This window comes from Octopus bimaculoides, chromosome 3, assembly GCF_046866305.1.
Source record: "Octopus bimaculoides isolate indiv1 chromosome 3, ASM4686630v1, whole genome shotgun sequence".
NCBI classification, from domain to species: domain Eukaryota; kingdom Metazoa; phylum Mollusca; class Cephalopoda; order Octopoda; family Octopodidae; genus Octopus; species Octopus bimaculoides.
In genome coordinates this window covers 94,102,306-94,120,516 of record NC_142930.1, presented here as the reverse complement: position 1 = coordinate 94,120,516, position 18,211 = coordinate 94,102,306, and the positions used below count along the sequence as shown (strand labels likewise).

At 34.4% G+C, this 18,211-nt stretch overlaps 1 protein-coding gene across 2 annotated transcripts in view; it reads left to right on the top strand.

Moving 5' to 3' along the window:
- Nucleotides 1–18,211, top strand: part of LOC106880955 (neuronal acetylcholine receptor subunit alpha-10) — a 608,885-nt gene that overhangs the window by 413,219 nt on the left and 177,455 nt on the right. For both annotated transcript variants that reach the window (XM_089349378.1, XM_089349377.1), the window contains 2 exons: nucleotides 3,758–3,852; nucleotides 14,377–14,543. In XM_089349378.1, the coding sequence (XP_089205504.1) occupies nucleotides 3,795–3,852; nucleotides 14,377–14,543 (225 nt within the window). In that variant the 5' untranslated portion in view covers nucleotides 3,758–3,794. The remainder of the gene's footprint in view (nucleotides 1–3,757; nucleotides 3,853–14,376; nucleotides 14,544–18,211) is intronic.

The window sequence follows — 18,211 nt, the reverse complement described above, 5'->3', positions numbered from 1 at the left end:
CGCGTGTGTGTGTGTGTGTATGTGTGCATATATATATATGTATAAGTACACGTGTCCATCAGGGTTTTTAGACGTTACTTTACATTCAATTGCCTGCATATATTTGTGCGTTGTTTATGCTCACATAAATGTGTAGGTGTTTGTGTGTGTTTATGCGTGTGTGTTTGTGTGTGTATGTGTGTGTCTATTTTTACAGGCAGTTCTTTAGTTCACTAAAGCAAGTAAATCTCCTTTAAGTTGACACATATCGAATAAGTTGAAGATTCTTATAAATAGTCCTGATTTATATTAACATAGATTTAAACACAGCTTTCCAAACACGCTCTGAATCACGCGAATATATAACGTTTTTGTATGCAAAATCACGTCGGTTTACTATAGGGCAGGCAAAGCAGTGTTGACTTTATATTTTCAGGAGATTATTTAGGTGATAATGGCTCCCAAATAAACACTAACACAACCATACATACAGTCCTGTATAAACCTATCCATCTATCTATCTATCTATCTATCTATCTATCTATCTATCTATCTATCTATCTATCTATCTATCTACTTCCCTCTCTCTCTTTCTATCTCTCTCTTTCTCCCTTTCTTTCTCTCTCTTTCTCTCTCTTCTCTCTCTCTCTCTCTCTCTCTCTCTCTCTCTCTCTCTCTCTCTCTCTCTCTCTCTCTCTCTCTCTCTCTCTCTTGGCTCAGTGGCTAGAGCGTTGGGCTCACAATCACGAGGTGGTATGTATAATTCCCAGACCATGGTGTGTGTTATGTTCTTGAGCAAGACACTTTATTTTACGTTGCTCCAGTTCACTCAGCTGTAGAAATGAGTTGTGACGTCACTGGTGTCAAGCTCTATCAGTCTTTGCCTTACCCTTGGATAACATCGGTGGCGTGGGGACGGGAGGCTGATATGCATGAGCGACTGTTGGTCTGCCATAAACAACCTTGCAGAGACTAGTGCCTCGGAGGGGAACTTTCGAGGAACAATCCCATGGTCATTGATGACACGGAAGAGGACTCTTACACTTTGTATATATATGTGTGTATATATATATATATATATATATATATATATATATATATATATATATATATATATATATATATATATATATATATATATACATATTGTTTAGGTATTACGAGACCAGTAGCCCGATGTAGAACTCAGTATACGTACGTTTCAGAACGAAGTAAGCTAATGAATTTCATAAGATAAAGATTTATTCCTTTGTCGTCTCTCATTCGTGTGTGTATATATATGTATATATATATATACATATAAGTAAATTTGTTTGTGTGTGTGTGTACGTGTGCGTGCGTATGTTCCTTATGCATTTCAAAACCGAGTTACCGCTTTTGACGTATGGGGTATCAAATGATTCAGAAAGCTTTTGGCTACCAACTAAACTATATTCTCATTCATAAATTTGCATTACAAAACTTTTAAGATTATCATTTTTCTTTTAATCACCAATCGTAAACGACATCTTTTACCGCCACCATAACAACGATGACGTCACATTTTCTATGTGTTCGCGCGTTCGTTACGTACGGTGGGTCGATGACTGATAAGTATATGTTTGAGACGGTGTATGTGTCTGAACGTATACATACATTTTTGTGACGACTGATACACACACACATTTAAACACAGAGTCAGACACACACAGAGACAGAGATAGGCTTCAGGTGTGCGTTAATCTGCGTGTGTGTATGTCTCTCTCTTAGTTTATGTATGTAACTCCACCCCCAACAGTGAAACGTGCCGACATTGAAAGTTTACTTGCGGCCTGGACTTCAAACAAACATCAACGTTCACTTACAAGTACTACCAACATGAAGATTTGGCTGATTTAACACCACTCACAATACTCGCAAATATATCTGAAAAAATATATTATTCTGGTTATTATAACAAATTCGGAAACGAAGTAGAATGCCGCAGCGGTTCTTTCAATATAATTACAGAAATTTTATTCCACTCCTTCTAACTAGTTTCAAGATAATGTTTTTTCAAGTCCTGTGAGTACCAACGTCGCACAAACATTTCACTGCATTACTCAGTATTCTATTCTACAGTCTATACTGTTACACAGTTCAAAAACATCTTCCTTATTATACACTTGGTTCAGCGTTCGTTTCAAAATTGTAAAATAAATTATTTTTGTACGAAAAATTGAATTATGCCTTCTGAAATATTCTTGAGTTTTCACTTTTTTCACCGTGACATTCATTCAATCGTGAATTTTATAACATTTAGTACATGTTCCAAATAAATGTTGACTTTATGTATATTCTTACATTGGTGACTTTCCATTTTTTTATAGCATAACTATGCTACAGAAACTGTTTTGCACCTATATTGACTACATTTCGTTTCGTTTGAACTTCGTGTGTGTACGTTTTGCTGTTTTCGATATTATCAATTCTATAAGTGTGTGTGTTTCTGCGCTCGTTACGTTTATAGTAAACTATAGTAAAGAATATTTTACGCTGTTTTAATGAGCCCACATCTAATGAACTGCTGGTAAAAATCGCCCGCGAACGAGAAACAGTTAAGGGAGAAAACAAGTTCGGCCAAACGAAGAAGTTTGGATGTGTCAGATTGGAAGTTAGGTCGGAGGTCAAGATAGTATTGGAATGCACGAAGCCCCTCGTGGTGAGGGATCACCGTGTATAGGCTCCTGATGTCAAGAGTGAAGAAAAGTTTAGGGGGCAGGAGGGAAGGAGAAAGGGTTGAACAGACGAACAGCCTGATTGGTGTCATGGATGTGAGAGGGTAGGGAAGCCACTAGTGGGGGGAGGCGAGGACATGGTCAAGATATCTGGAGATGTGTTCGGTGGGGCGGTTGCAGGAAGAGACGATGGGGCGAGCATTTTTAATGTGTCTAGGGAGAGTCCTTATGCCAATATTATTAACACACGCGCTGGTGCAATTCCACTCCTTTCTCATGAGTCAATTGATTAAATATCCAACTAGTAGATTGTTTGTTTAATTTGATTAAACAGTAATTTCGTTTGTTTTGTTTTTGTATATATAGATGCATATTTTATATATGTATACATATATATGTGTGTGTTTGTGTGTGTGTGTGTGTGTGTGTGTGTGCGTGTGTGTGTGTACACATATATTTGCATGTATGTGTGTATGTATATTTCTGTGTTTGTGCATCTGTGTGGTGGCGAGAGTCGTAAGATTGCAGTCATGGCGTATGCTGTATGCTGTGCAACTCTGGCCAAATATAAACACAACCGATTTGTTCCAAATACAGGAAGTGTGTGAGAGAGAGAGAGAGAGGGAGAGCGAGAGAGAGAGAGAGAGAGAGAGAGAGAGAGAAAGGTGGTGGAAAGAGAGAGAGAGACATTATCAACCTCAGTTCAAGACGTGTGTTTTCTTCGTCGACTCCGAAAGCATGAAAGACGAAGTTGATCTAAGCAGATTTTAACAGAAGTGTACAGAGTCGGAATGAATACCACAAAACATTTCATCTGACTCAAATGAATCTGCCAGCTTGCCACATTATTCCATTTGCATAATTGTTGCTCATGAGTGTGTGTGTGCGTGTATGTGTGTGTATGTGTGTTCATGTGTCTGCCTGTCTGTTTCTACACTTACACATACACACGTACATATCAAGTTTGTGTATTAGTATATACGCGTATATATATATATATATATATATATATATATATACGTACTTTGCCTCACTGATCACTGATGTTCCAATAACTACATAGTCTTCCCTTGTTGTTTCAGAAACTACATTGGTCAAAGATAAAAGCAAGAAACCGTCATGACCCTTTACGCAATGCTGATATTCATCTTATTTTCTGCAGCTGTTGCAAAGGAAGGTATGGATTATTATTTTTATCATTATTATTATTATTATTATTGTTCAGTAGTTTTATTTTTATAGAGTGCTTTCACTTCACTACCGAGCGCAGCTCTGTGCGCCTTGGGTATGTGCTGTGGTTTGCTGTGGTGCTCTTATGTTTACTGTATTGAAAGTGTTTTGCGTAGAATGTGTGCAGTGCCCAGTAGTGCAATTTTCTGTATGTTATATATATTTGTAAGTCCTGGTGTTTTTGTTATGTATTTGTCTGAATATTTTTTTTATTATACCTAAGGCACCTACTATGATAGGAATTGTTTCTGTTTTTAGATTCCACATTCGAGTTATCTCTATTTCCAGGTCTTTGTATTTTGAAAGTTTTTCCATTTCTTTTAGAGAAACGTTGTCATCTGCTGGTATTGATACATCAATTAGAAAGCATTTTTTTTTCTTCATGATCTTTGACAACTATATCTGGTCTATTTGCCTTAATTTCTCTATCTGTGTGCATTGGCATATCCCAGAGTATGGTTGCTTTCTCGTTTTCTGTGACCTTTTCTGGCGTGTGTTTATACCATCTTTTTTCTGTTGTTATTCCATAGTGTTGGCATAGCTTCCAGTGTATATATGTCCCAGCTCTGTCGTGTCTGTGAATATATTCCTTCTTAGCCAGGACTGGGAAGCCAGAGATAATATGATTTATTGTTTCTTGTCCATCTCCACATATTCTACAGTTACTTGTTATATTTCTTTTCATTATGTGTTTTTGGTAACTTCTGGTGGGGAGGCTCTGGTCTTGTGCAGCAATTAAAGATCCTTCAGTTTCTGCTTTGAGTCCTGAGCTTCTCAGCCATTGCTGGGATTTTTCTCTGTCTATTTCTTTCGCATTTAGTTTAGCCCAGTATTTACCATGTAGGGGCTTTTCTTGCCATCGTTTTTTAATGGTCCGTTGCTGTTCTAGTTTTAGTTTGGATTTCATTTGTTTTATAGCTTTTGTTGTTTCTTCTTCTTCTTCTTCTTCTTCTTCTTCTTCTTCTTCTTCTTCTTCTTCTTCTTCTTCTTCTTCTTCTTCTTCTTCTTCTTCTTCTTCTTCTTCTTCGTATTTGTTAGGTAGATTGATTTCTTGTTTGTATTTGTCAGCTTCCTTAAATACTGAAAACAGTTTTTTTTGTTTTGCTCGTGTTTTGTGGCTATTTGTATTAGTTTATTATTAGTTTATTATAGTTTATTATTATTATTATTATTATTATTATTATTATTATTATTATTATTATTATTATTATCATCATCATTATTATTATTATTATTATTATTATTATTATTATTATTAATATCATTATTATTATTATTAATATCATTATTATTATTATTATTGTTATTATTATTGTGTGAGAGAGCAGTGCATGCCATCAAAGTAACACTGGGATAAAATATACGAAGCCCAGTATACCCATCATGACTACCAGTTCGATAAGGGTACACTAGGCACATGCATCACAACCATATGTGCGCGACATGGTGATCTCATATCAAGATAAGTAGCGCATGACCTCGCAGGTGGGACCTAGTTAAAATTCTCTTCAGGTTGAGGAGCCCATCCCGCTCAAAAGGTCCCTGAGTAAGAGTTATTCAAGGATGTTGAATGAAACACCCATGTTTCCAGAGGTGAATTATCCAAACCCCAAAGAATTCTTCTCAACACATGGCTATGATGCTTCCCCACTACTTCTGCTCGTGATCAGAAATGCACATATCATCAGCCACCATGGGACATGCTCAACTGATTAAGGTCAAACAACTGACAAGGAAATATGTGGTATTGAGCAGAATATTTGCTGTTTTTATACCAAGACAAAACAATGTACATGATAACACTTCCAATCAGTTAAGATCAGAAGCCATGAGAGCCACTGTCTGGTACTGCATCAGGGCATCTATTATTATTATTATTATTATTATTATTATTATTATTATTATTATTATTATTATTATTATTATTATCATTATTTTATTATTATTGTTATTATTATTATTATTATTTTATGTTTGACTTTTGTTTTGCATTTGTACAAGTTGGATCCAAGTCTCACCCAGAGACCTCAAGAGACAACAAGTTAGAAGTTCATGTAGGTGTTATGCCTAGGGTACTATTATTATTATTATTATTATTATTATTATGATTATTATCATCGTTAGAGGGTTAGTGGCAGATAAGTGCGACGACATTCTCGGGGAGACTCTGGTCGTCGACAAAAACGTGTTGGCTGGTCTATTTCGGAGAACGTTCGGGCCGAGGAATGTTGATAATTTCCAGAAATCCTTGGCCTAGCAGTGCTACCGGGCGGCACTACCTGTTTGACATAAGCTCTGCAGGCACGGAAATGCAGTCAGCTGGGCTTTCCCGAGATGCGCGCAGAGCGACGAAACCGTTCTGCACGTTCTCGTCCAGTGCCCGAGTATTTCTGGTTTGTGGATTTATGTCGAATATCTGCTGTTGCGTGCAGGACGAATCCGCCTATCGGCTGAGTCCAGGGTGGAAGATAGTCGTAAGAATGACCCAAGTGAATGCCTACTCTAAGCATGCACCTGTAGACAAAGTGGAAAGGGCACTTACCCTGGTGGTCAGGACTGTTGTGGACTTGTTGGGTTTTCTCGAGCAGTCCTAGGAGGTCTCCCTCTTTGGGGGAATTTTGTTATTATATTCGATTATTGTTTTTGCTTTTCATTGTTTACCCGACTTTCATGCAACCCCACATTGTATGTGTCCTGTGTTTTCTATAATACTTTTTATGTAAACCTTTAGTGGTTAATAATGAAATCATTCCAGGAATTATGAACATTATTTACAGTATTTACATTTGGCGGATATTTGTCCTCATCTTGTTTGTTGTTAACACAACGTTTCGGCTGATATACCTTCCAGCCTTCAGTAGGTGTCTTGGGGAAATTTCGAACCTGAGTTCTCATTCCTAAGGTATTTTTTTGATGTTGTTGTTGCTATTATTATTATTATTATTATTATTATTCAGTAGTTTTATTTTTATAACGTACTTTCACTTCACTACCGAGCGCAGCTCTGTGCGCCTTGGGTATGTGCTGTGGTTTGCTGTGGTGCTCTTATGTTTACTGTATTGAAAGTGTTTTGCGTAGAATGTGTGCAGTACCCAGTAGTGCAATTTTCTGTATGTTATATATATTTGTAAGTCCTGGTGTTTTTGTTATGTATTTGTCTGAATATTTTTTTATTATTATTATTATTATTATTATTATTATTATTATTATTATTATTATTATTATCATTATTATTATTATTATTGTTCATCTGACTGCCTGGAATCGAACTCGGAATCTTGGGGTTAGTAGCCAGCGCTCTTAGCCACTACGTGGGCAGTTATGGAGTGAATTTTAGGGCTTATAAATCTAATATTTTCCTATCCTTCCTTAATACCAGTTCCCATGTGCTACTCATATCTGCACTCGGTCTGCTTAAGAGGTTGTGTCCTGGCATATGTGTTGCTTCTTTTAGTTTTCGTATTTTCCATCACTTGCCCGAACAGTCATCCTACTGTAACAAATAGCTAGACGGGAAACCAAAAGGAAAATTAGACGCTCAAGAGCTTGCATAGAAGATGCATACATCATCTACAACAACAATATAAAAATGAAAATCAACCAAACCTACAAAAATAATAAGAGGCACCGCTCTACTCAGAAATACCACCAACAGAAAAAAGGTACTGTGACAGGAACACTGGCCACACAAACGTTTACACTGAAAAACGATCTCTATTATCTGAGCAAGCAAATCATCATTAACGCTAGTTCAAAAATACTTGAAAATAAGATTTTATGCGTTTAAGTCGTTAATTGTAAACGCTTTCAAATTGGTGAAATATATACTTATTGGGTACTTTATAGCAATCGTTAATTGCATTGTGTGTGTGTGTGTGTGTGTGTGTGTGTGTGTGTGTGTGTGTGTGTGTGTGTGTGTGTGTGTGTGTGTGTGTGTGTGTGTGTGTGTGTACGGCTAGATATCCAACGGCGCGAAACTCTAAGTAATGGACTGAATAAACTCTAATATATAATATGTATGTATGTATAAGTTAGAGTCGTATGATTGTATACAGGTAAATTTATAAGGCAATGTAATTACAACATAGATCTTTATGTTTTATTTTACGGTAATACAATATTACATATTATAAGAAAAGTACTTTCATGTTTTCCGAAATCCTCAGATTTATATGGCTGCAGTTTTAACTGGCAGTTATGTTTCACAATTGATAACTGTAGCAGAATGCTTGAATTTGTCCTCTAACTACTTTCCTGTAGGGACCAGAAGGCTTTGGTTAGCGCACTAACACTGTTGGCATTAACAGCTTCTTATTCATAAAACCATTTTGACCAATCAGCAGGTGGCTGAGCCGTCACAGTTTGATGAGTGCACCAACATAGTTAACATTGACTACGCTTTCGTAAAGACATTTAAGTCACAATCATCGATAAAAGAATCGGTTATATTCAGACGTGAAAGAACACTATATATTGTAAACAGTATTCCGGTTTTAAATGAAGTTGATATTACTGCTAAGATTCCTAGGGATTTAAACAGTAATTTTTCTTCTCGAATACGTTGTCTTGTAGCACTGGTGTAACATCGACTTCATAAACTGCTGAGTTTATCAAACATGCCTAATCAAGCAGACAAGCTCCAGTGACTCGATAGTTACAATTGGGAATTGGCATATTATAAAAATCTGCCAAAGTATTGTCTCTCTACAGCATGAAGGTATTAGTAGCTCTTTCTAAATGGGATATATTAAACGACACTTACCTATCACTTCACAGTGTATATTTTTTTTTATTTGTTGATGCTACTTAAGGCGGAACATCTATATATATATACATATATATATATATACATATATATATATATATATATATATACATATACATATATATATATATATATATATATATATATATATATATATATATATATATATATATATATATATATTTAAAATAATCAATTTAAAATAATCAATTTAAAATAATCAATTCAATAAATTCAATATATATATATATATATAGAATTTATTGAATTGATTATTTTAAATTTACACTTTCGATACTCGTGGGAAAATATCTCCATTGCCTTAACTTGAAGCAATTCTTTAATTTTATTGTGAGATTTACTATTCCTTTTCTTTTCCTCTAGTAATAAATAAAACAAGGTAAAAAAAAAAAAAGGCATAATTTGCGGAATGTCAGAGTCTAAATTGTGTCAATGTTACAATAATAGCCTTCAGCAATTATATTTAGGGAAAAATTTGTTATATCTTGAAGGGATTTTCAATTTTAAAAATAGACAATAAGGTTGGTATTTATTGATGTGCTGAAAGAAATAAATCTAGGATTTTAAATGCCATACTCTCAACTGGTTTCTCGCATCTACTTAAGTTTTGTGTAACATACTCTCCTCATGCACACATGGACACACGTACACACACACACACACATACACGCATGCATACACACATATATATATACTCTTTTACTCGTTTATCTGTTTCAGTCATTTGACTGTGGCCATGCTGGAGCACCACCTTTAGTCGAGTAAATCGACCCCAGGACTTATTCTTTGTAAGCCTAGTACTTATTCTATCGTCTCTTTTGCCGAGCCGCTAAGTTACGGAGACGTAAACACACCAGCATCAGTTGCCAAGACACACATATATATATATACACACACATACCATATATATATATATATATATATACATATATATACGACGGGCTTCTTTCAGTTTCCGTCTACCAAATCCACTGACAAGGCTTTGGTCGGCCCGAGGCTATAGTAGAAGATACTAAGGTGTCACGCAGTGGGACTGAACCCGGAACCATGTGGTTCGTAAGCAAGCTATTTACCACACAGCCACTCTTACGCCTATGTGTATAAAGTGTGTCTTAATAGTTATGTGGATGTATATGTGCGTATATATATATATTTATATACAATTATACATTTGTATATAACATACGTCTATACTGCTGTCTATATACATATACACATATATTTGTAAAGGTGCATGTATTTATAATACGCATAAGTGTATATATATATAAATACATACATATATATATGTGTGTGTGTGTGTGTGTGTATTCATATATTTATATGAATGCACACAGACACATATACATACTAATACTGACGTATATATATATATATATATATATATATATATATATATATATATATATATATATGTCTGTGTGTGTGTGTGAGTGTGTGGGCATACACATGCATAAATAGATAGATAGATAGATAGATAGATAGATAGAGCGAGAGAGAGAGAGAGAGAGAGAGAGAGAGAGAGAGAGAGATAAATAGATAGATAGATAGATAGATAGATGTTTTCATTACTTAAATCAGATTATTGGCGAAATTAATTTATTGGAATGTTGTTAATGATCAACTTGCGTCTTGAATTGAGAGTCACATTGAAGATAGGTAAGAAACTTAATCGATATAACGATGTGATCAATGGTTACCTTTACTGAACCTTCATTGAATTATCAGTTAATTGAATGAAATTGGTGAAGAGTTAGACATCTTTCTTTTTTTTTGTTGTTTGTTTGCGCGTTGTATTTTGTTCGTGCAGTCATATAATCTAAGACGCTCAGTACATGACCATCTCGTTTTTTTTCCTGCATAATGAATATACAGTATGATATGTGTGTGAGTTTATCTATGTGTGTTGGCCTCTCTGTGTGTGTGTACATGTGCGTCTGCATGTATTTACATAGATAATGATATGTGTGTGTATGTGTATGTGCGTGTGCATGTATGCATGTATGTATGTATGAATGAATGTACGTGTGCGTATGTATGTGTGTGTGTGTTACAAAATATAAAGTAAATTTCGTACACAGAATAGGTGTGAAAACAGTCACGAATTTCAGGTAAGTACACTTAGAAGACGGGCAAAAGTGACCAGTAAATCGCTACAGAGAATCGAATCTTGTACTTCTCGACTTCAATACTCTGTAGCGGCTTACTGGCCCCTTTTTTCCTTCTGTCTCCTAAAGGAATTTATCTGATTTTCTAAGGCAGTTTTCACAGCTATTCTATGTTCGTGATTTACTTTCTAATATGTGTGTGTGTCTGTCTGTATGCGCGTGGCCTTGTGTTTAGGCTGTTGCACTCACAATCGCTAAATTGTGGGTTCGATTCCCAGCCTGGGCGGTGCGTTGTGTTCTTGAGCAAAACAATCCATTTCACGTTGCTCCAGTCCCCCTTCGACCAGGGTTGGATTGTTGGCCTGGTAGCCTAGCCATCGGGGTGACATCATTTCAAGTCTAAAACAATGCAGAAAAGCGCATTGTGACCAACGATGGATAACATCTGATAGCCTGGTTGGTCACGTGATCACGTAATATATATATATATATATATATATATATACTCACACACACACACACATACACACATATATATATATATATATATATATATATATATATATATATATATATATATACATATATGCATGTATGTATATCCTTTAAGTTCGTTTATAGAAAATGTTTTTGAGTATATATATAAAAGCTCCTATTTTATTATGCCGGATATGTCCTAATGATACCAACTAGCAATAGCAATTTTATGGGATTGTACCGAATTTCTCCGATATAATTTAAGTTAAATATAATAATAATAATAATAATAATAATAATCCATGGATGGAATTTATAAATATTTTAATGCACTGCTACGCGCGTTTCCACATATCACATATTTCTTACGATCATAGTCTGTAGTATCCATGGACACCGGGTGGATCATATTCATGTGTTCATTTCCTCAGGCGAAATGACGTTAATGTTTGATGCAGCGAATGTATAATTGAAGGTTGTTTATCAATTTTGACCAGAGAAAAGGTTGATTGAGTTATATGAGCAGTTCTGTGTGTATTTGGTGAGGAGGAGTAGAAGGTGATTGAATGATAATTATAAAGGAGATGGAGGTGTGCGTGGTGATGTTAGACTTATTGTGATATTTATTATGCAGATATCAGGATGGGTAGTATAGTTTGTTGGTTTGACTTTAGTCACAGTAGGCGCCTCCTCAATGAATTCAGATTTAGCAGGGTCAGCAAGTACAGCTATTCTATTGTTGAAGTTCATTGTCTACTTTGACAAATGATGCTCTCTGAAAATGTCCTTTTAATTACTTTCGATGGTAGAATGGTATAGCATATAGCATATGAAAATAATGGTTACTTTGTTTAGTTCTTTGTATGTTCTTCTATTGTTCCGTTATATGCTAAAGGCTGTTTGCGTTTTTCTGTTTCAACGAATTCTACAAATGATGCATTGTTTATATGTTTACATGATACAATTACTTCGGAATGTCTATTAATTATGTTTTCTCTGGATGTAATAATCTCCAGGAGTTCTTCAAGGCATACATAGAACCCGCGATATTCTATTGTATGGTGCTGCGATTTTTATTATAGACCGGTTGGTCGTATCCTCCACTCCATTCTGTTTGAGCCGTCAGATGAGGTTAGATGATAATGTGGAGTGTCTTTTGTTTACATTGGAAAATAATGTAAGATGGTTACGCAGACAATTTTTCATGGTGTCTCCGGTACCACCAATGTACACATATCTTTGTATACCCGTCTTCATTTCACATTTGTAAACCTCATTCATTATCATGCAATTGTTTTTAAGCTTGGGTTCCTTTTTCAGTCTACAGTTACATTTTTTCCGATTCTGTAGAAGGAGTTATTACTGGTGGTCACACTTGTTCCTCCTGTAACGGTGTTCTCATTTTTCTTAGCTATTGATTGTACTGCCAATTGTATGGCGCTGTTTGGACCCGTACGGACTGTAAATGTGTGTGTGTATATACATACATATATATGTATATATATATATATATATATATATATATATATATATATATATATATATATATATATATATATATATATATATATATATATATATATGTATATATATATATATATATATATATATATATATATATATATATATATATATATATATATATATATATATATATATGTATATACAAGAATAAGGGCAGGGAATCGTCAATTAATAATAGAATTAATAATTAACAATTTTGCCAAGTAGTTCAGTATGAAAAAACCTTTATCGGTAAAACCATTTATCATCATAAATATACAGGGATTAGCATTGAGTTGCTTCTCCAACATACTGAAAATTTAGAAATAGCAGTCAAAGAACTACTGATTCTAAACTACAAATTTTTCTCTAAACGGATGGCGATATTTATGGCACACATAGAACAAAAAAAAATATCGCCATCCGTTTAGAGAAAAATTTGTAGTTTAGAATCAGTAGTTCTTTGACTGCTATTTCTAAATTTTCAGTATGTTGTAGAAGCAACTCAATGCTAATCCCTGTATATTTATGATTATATATATATATATATATATATATATATATATATATATATATATATATATATATATATATATATATATATATATATATATATATATATATATATATATATATATATATATATATATATATATATTTATATATATATATATATATGTATATATACATGCATATATATTGGATTGTTCCGTCTTCACAGATGATTGTCCTCTTGTGATTCCGCGTTGTCAATGGCTTTTCTGACTTTCCATCCATAACAAACCAAACTACTACCCCCGTTGCAGATCTGCTTGGTTTAAGCATAAGTGACAGATGAATGTCATAAGTTACTGAGCGCTTCCCATTGGTTTAGCCTGCGCTTGTCACCCACTTCTATCGCCTTAGGACTTTCAATAGGTGAGATGGCAAATGAGATCTCCAGAAAGAGACGACTGTAACATCACCGGAATATAAGGATAAACGCTTGTACAACATGAGTACCATTCTCTGAGTCTCTGTGATTAGTACCTAATGACAAGGCTAAGCAAGATGACCAATAATCACGTGAAGCTGGTAGCTTTATATCAGAGTGTCGCTCTTCTACAAGGACGCTGTGACAACAACTAGGCGACCCTCATTCCTGGTGGTTTCATTGCGCTACATGACACTAGCCAAAGATATTTCTGCGCTCACATGGACTTTCGTCACATAATCTAGTTAACCCACAGCCAGATGGAATTCTAGGGTTTTCAGGGGTATGCAACCGCCTCTTAGCCATTCAGCTCTACGCTGACCCGGAGTAGTAGCACCTATCAAACACGCGACGCGCGTGCACACACGCACACACACACACACACACACACACAAGCACGCACACACACACACATATACACACACACTCAAACACACGCACAAACACATACACTCATACACATACACACACACGCACATACATACACACACATATATATATATATATATATATATATATACGAGTGTATGTGCTGGTGTGTGTTCGTGCGAAAGTGTGCATTATATGTTTGTTTTATGTAATTTCCTCTCACTGAATAGTTTTTCGTTTATAAATCTATTGCAGGTGATTATATGATATGTGTGAATAGAAGTAAACCTTCCATAACGGATGAACAGCGTTTGTTACTAGCTTTAATGGCCGACTACGACAAGGCTACACGTCCTGTGTTTAATGCCTCGCATCCAGTGAATGTTTACTTAGGTATAACCCTCACACAGATCTTTGACGTGGTAAGTACTCTTTGAAATCTTTTTATACTTGTTTGCCTTCACAAATTTTCTCGGTTGTTCCAACTGCTATGTGGTTGTTTACATAAATCCTGTAAAAATTGACAAATCGAAGCGTATCTATTTGTTCGTGTTTTTGTACGCACATATGTGTGTGTTCACGTGTATATGTATTCCTCTGTGTGTGTGTGTGTGTGTGTGTGTGTGTGTGTGTGTGTGTGTGTGTGTGTGTGTGTGTGTGTGTGTGTGTGTGTGCGTGTTTTGAAGGCACGTGACTTTGTGGTTAGGATGTTTGGTTCGCTATTGCAAGGTCATGAGTTCGATTCCTGTCAGAGAGTTGTGACAGTGTTTCATGGTGTTCCAGTGCTCTGAGTGGGAAAAAATGAGTTACACCTGTAATTCAAAGAGCCAGCCTTCTCACGTGTGTCTCTCGGTGAATCTCAGTCAGAAACTACATTAAGGATACGCCACTTGCACGTTAATTTCGCGAGCAAGCTGTTCCGTTGAATTGATCAACTGCAACACTCATCGTCTTAACCGACGGAGTGCCAGTTTATATATATATATATATATATATATATATATATATATATATATATATATATATATATATATATATATATATAGTTCAAAAAAACAATAACAAAAAAACAAAAAAACAACAAAGTGAGGACGTGATATGGATAGTATTATTGGACGCTCAGGAAAGATATATATAAAGAGAGAGAGAGAGAGAGATAGAAAGAGAGAGAGAGAGATGTATGTATGTATGTATTTATGTGTCTGTGTTTGTCCCACCACCCTTGCTTAACAACCGATATTGGTGTGTTTACGTCCCCGTAATAAAGCGGTTCGGCAAAAGGAAGGAGTCGACTTTTGCCATTTATCCTTTTACTCATTTTTATAAGGTTCAATCACTCTAATTATTTTGCTGAGTTCATTCATTCTTTTGTACTTTTACTGTTTTTGGTCATGTATGAGCACCATCTTTATGGGTTTTCATTGCTTATATTGACCCTAGTACTTATTTGATACTGGTGGTTTTCTGACGATCTGTATTTATCAAACGTTGTAGGACAAACGTTGTAGTAAGACAAACCCGAAACCTTAAAGTTTGAGAAGTGAACTTCTTAACCATACGGTTATTCCTGCACCTATGTACTCACCAGCATATGCTGGTGTCATTTCAGTCAAATTTACACTGGCCGTGTCGCTCAGTTTATGTATTAAGTAAAAATTTACACAAATATCATATGCAAATTTGAATTATATGTTACTGAAGTGATTCGAATACACTTTTACTCTTTAAAAAGAAAATATAAATATAGAAGGAATTCACTAAAGCAGTAGTAACTCAGCAAATAAATTCTTCACGGTGTGTTTTTAACAGAAGAAATGGAATCCTACAGTAAGAAAATGAATACAAAGGGTCTTCGAAAGAAAAAATCTCTGTATGTGACTGCATTGGGTAAAATGTTTTTACTGTTACAGAAACTTGGATATCGATCAATATTTGTCAACAGATTTTTTCAAGCTTTGAAACTTCGAGTTATCAAAGAAATTCATGCAACGTTAGTCAAGTAAGAAAACTTTAGCGTGGGAGAAATAGAAACAGAACGAAACTTATGTTTACTCTTAAATAGTTTTACTTGCAAACGACGATAGTTGAGTTCAACAATTTTTCTGTTCAAAAATTCATAAAGCACTTGAAATAAAACATAAGAGGATTTGGATCATTCATACCCAGCATAACAATTCTTTTAATAATGAAAGAAAATATTTTGATTGCATCTCATAGTATTTCAGAATACAAAGTTTACCTTTCTGTTTATATGTTTACAAAATTTTTTTTTTAATATATAATAAAAAAAATAAACAAAAAAACGACTGTATTGCTTAGAAATATACAATAAACCCATCCATGCAAACTGATTTCATCTTTCTTCTCTATTCTATTTCGTTCGTCTTCCACACAATTCCATTAAGTTCCCATGGTACCCTAGATTCTGTACAACACAGTTTCACGATCATTTGTTTAGTTTTCTTTGTTGTAATCTGCATCACAATTCTTACCAAATGAAATCGAAAAAATGTTCATCGATTTGTATATGAGATGCTTCAGTATATAGGTGAAGATGGCAGTGATGGTGGTGGTAGTGGTGTTGGTGTTGCTATTGATGATAGTGTTGATGGTCGGGGTAGTTGTCGTCGTCATCGTAATGGTGCAGAACTGAACAAATAATTATACAATTTGCGACATTAATAGACGGTATATTACTGGATGTGAGACACTTTAGCCCTGTTGCTACATTATCCTGATAATTTTTTTCTGTATTACATCCTTTTTTTGTTGTAATATTTTTCATAATTTCCTTTTCACATAACTTTTCTAAACTTACCTTTCCAAACATAATCAGAAACATTCACATCTAATTAAAACCAGTGTCTTTTAAATGCATATCTTAGTGTTTAGAGGAATAAATGCTTGTAATTCATTCAACTACAAAGATTTGGGAATGCTGTATATCATGCTCTCCTCTCTAAGATTAACTGATTCGCCAACCCTTTTGTCATATCACCAATTCTTTATTTCCTTAACCATCTGGAATATTGACTAATATAATGACTAATACCGTTCATTCTATTCTAACCACATATATAGTTGAAGTTAGGTATAAAAGTATAATGTTTGAGGCACTAAATATAATAGTTTCTACTACAGGCGCAAAGGCTGAAATTATTGCGGGCGACTAATCGGTTAAATTGACTCTAGTGGTCTATTGGTGCTTATTTTAATCGACACCGAAAGGATGAAAGGATTTAGCAGAGTTTCAACTCAGAACGTAAACCAGGAAGAAATAGCGCTAAGCATTCTAATCCGTCACCGACTCTGCTAGTTCGCCGCCTCGCCAACAAGAAAATTGAAAATAATAAATAGCGACAAACATTGTTTATTTCTTCTAACCACACATATAATTCTAGTTAGATATATAATGTTCCCAGCCACTAAATATAATAACGCTAACTTAACTATTCTTTAATTTTTGAATAGTGTTTTAATTATTTAATTTATCAACGCTAAACAATGTTTAGTCTTTAACAGTTAATTAGTGATTTTTTAAATCAGTAGTTCTGTAACTTCGGTGAAGGTTATGTTTCCCTGACAAGGTCATAATAAAACAGGAAAATATTACCAAAGTTGTCACCAGTGTTTAAATAGCGAAAATATTACTAATTGTTGATTCATACTATATTTCCCGACAGAATAATTATTACGAGTTAGTTTATTATAATGTTCCCTGCATTAAAGTATAAGTATGTGCGGGTGTGAAGTGTGTATATGTATATATAAACTCATACATTCATGCATATATATATATATATATATATATATATATATATATATATATATATATATATATATATATATATATAGATAAATAGATAGATAGATAGATAGATAGATAGATAAATAGATAGATAGATAAATAAAAATACTCTCATACATACATGCATAAATAAGCATGCATGTACACACACACACACATGTATGTATGTATATATTTATATATATACATGTGTGTGTTAGTGTGTACCATTGTATGTATATAATTTGCTTTTTATTCTTTCCCCCAACCATCTAAACTACTCCTGATTACTAACTATATATA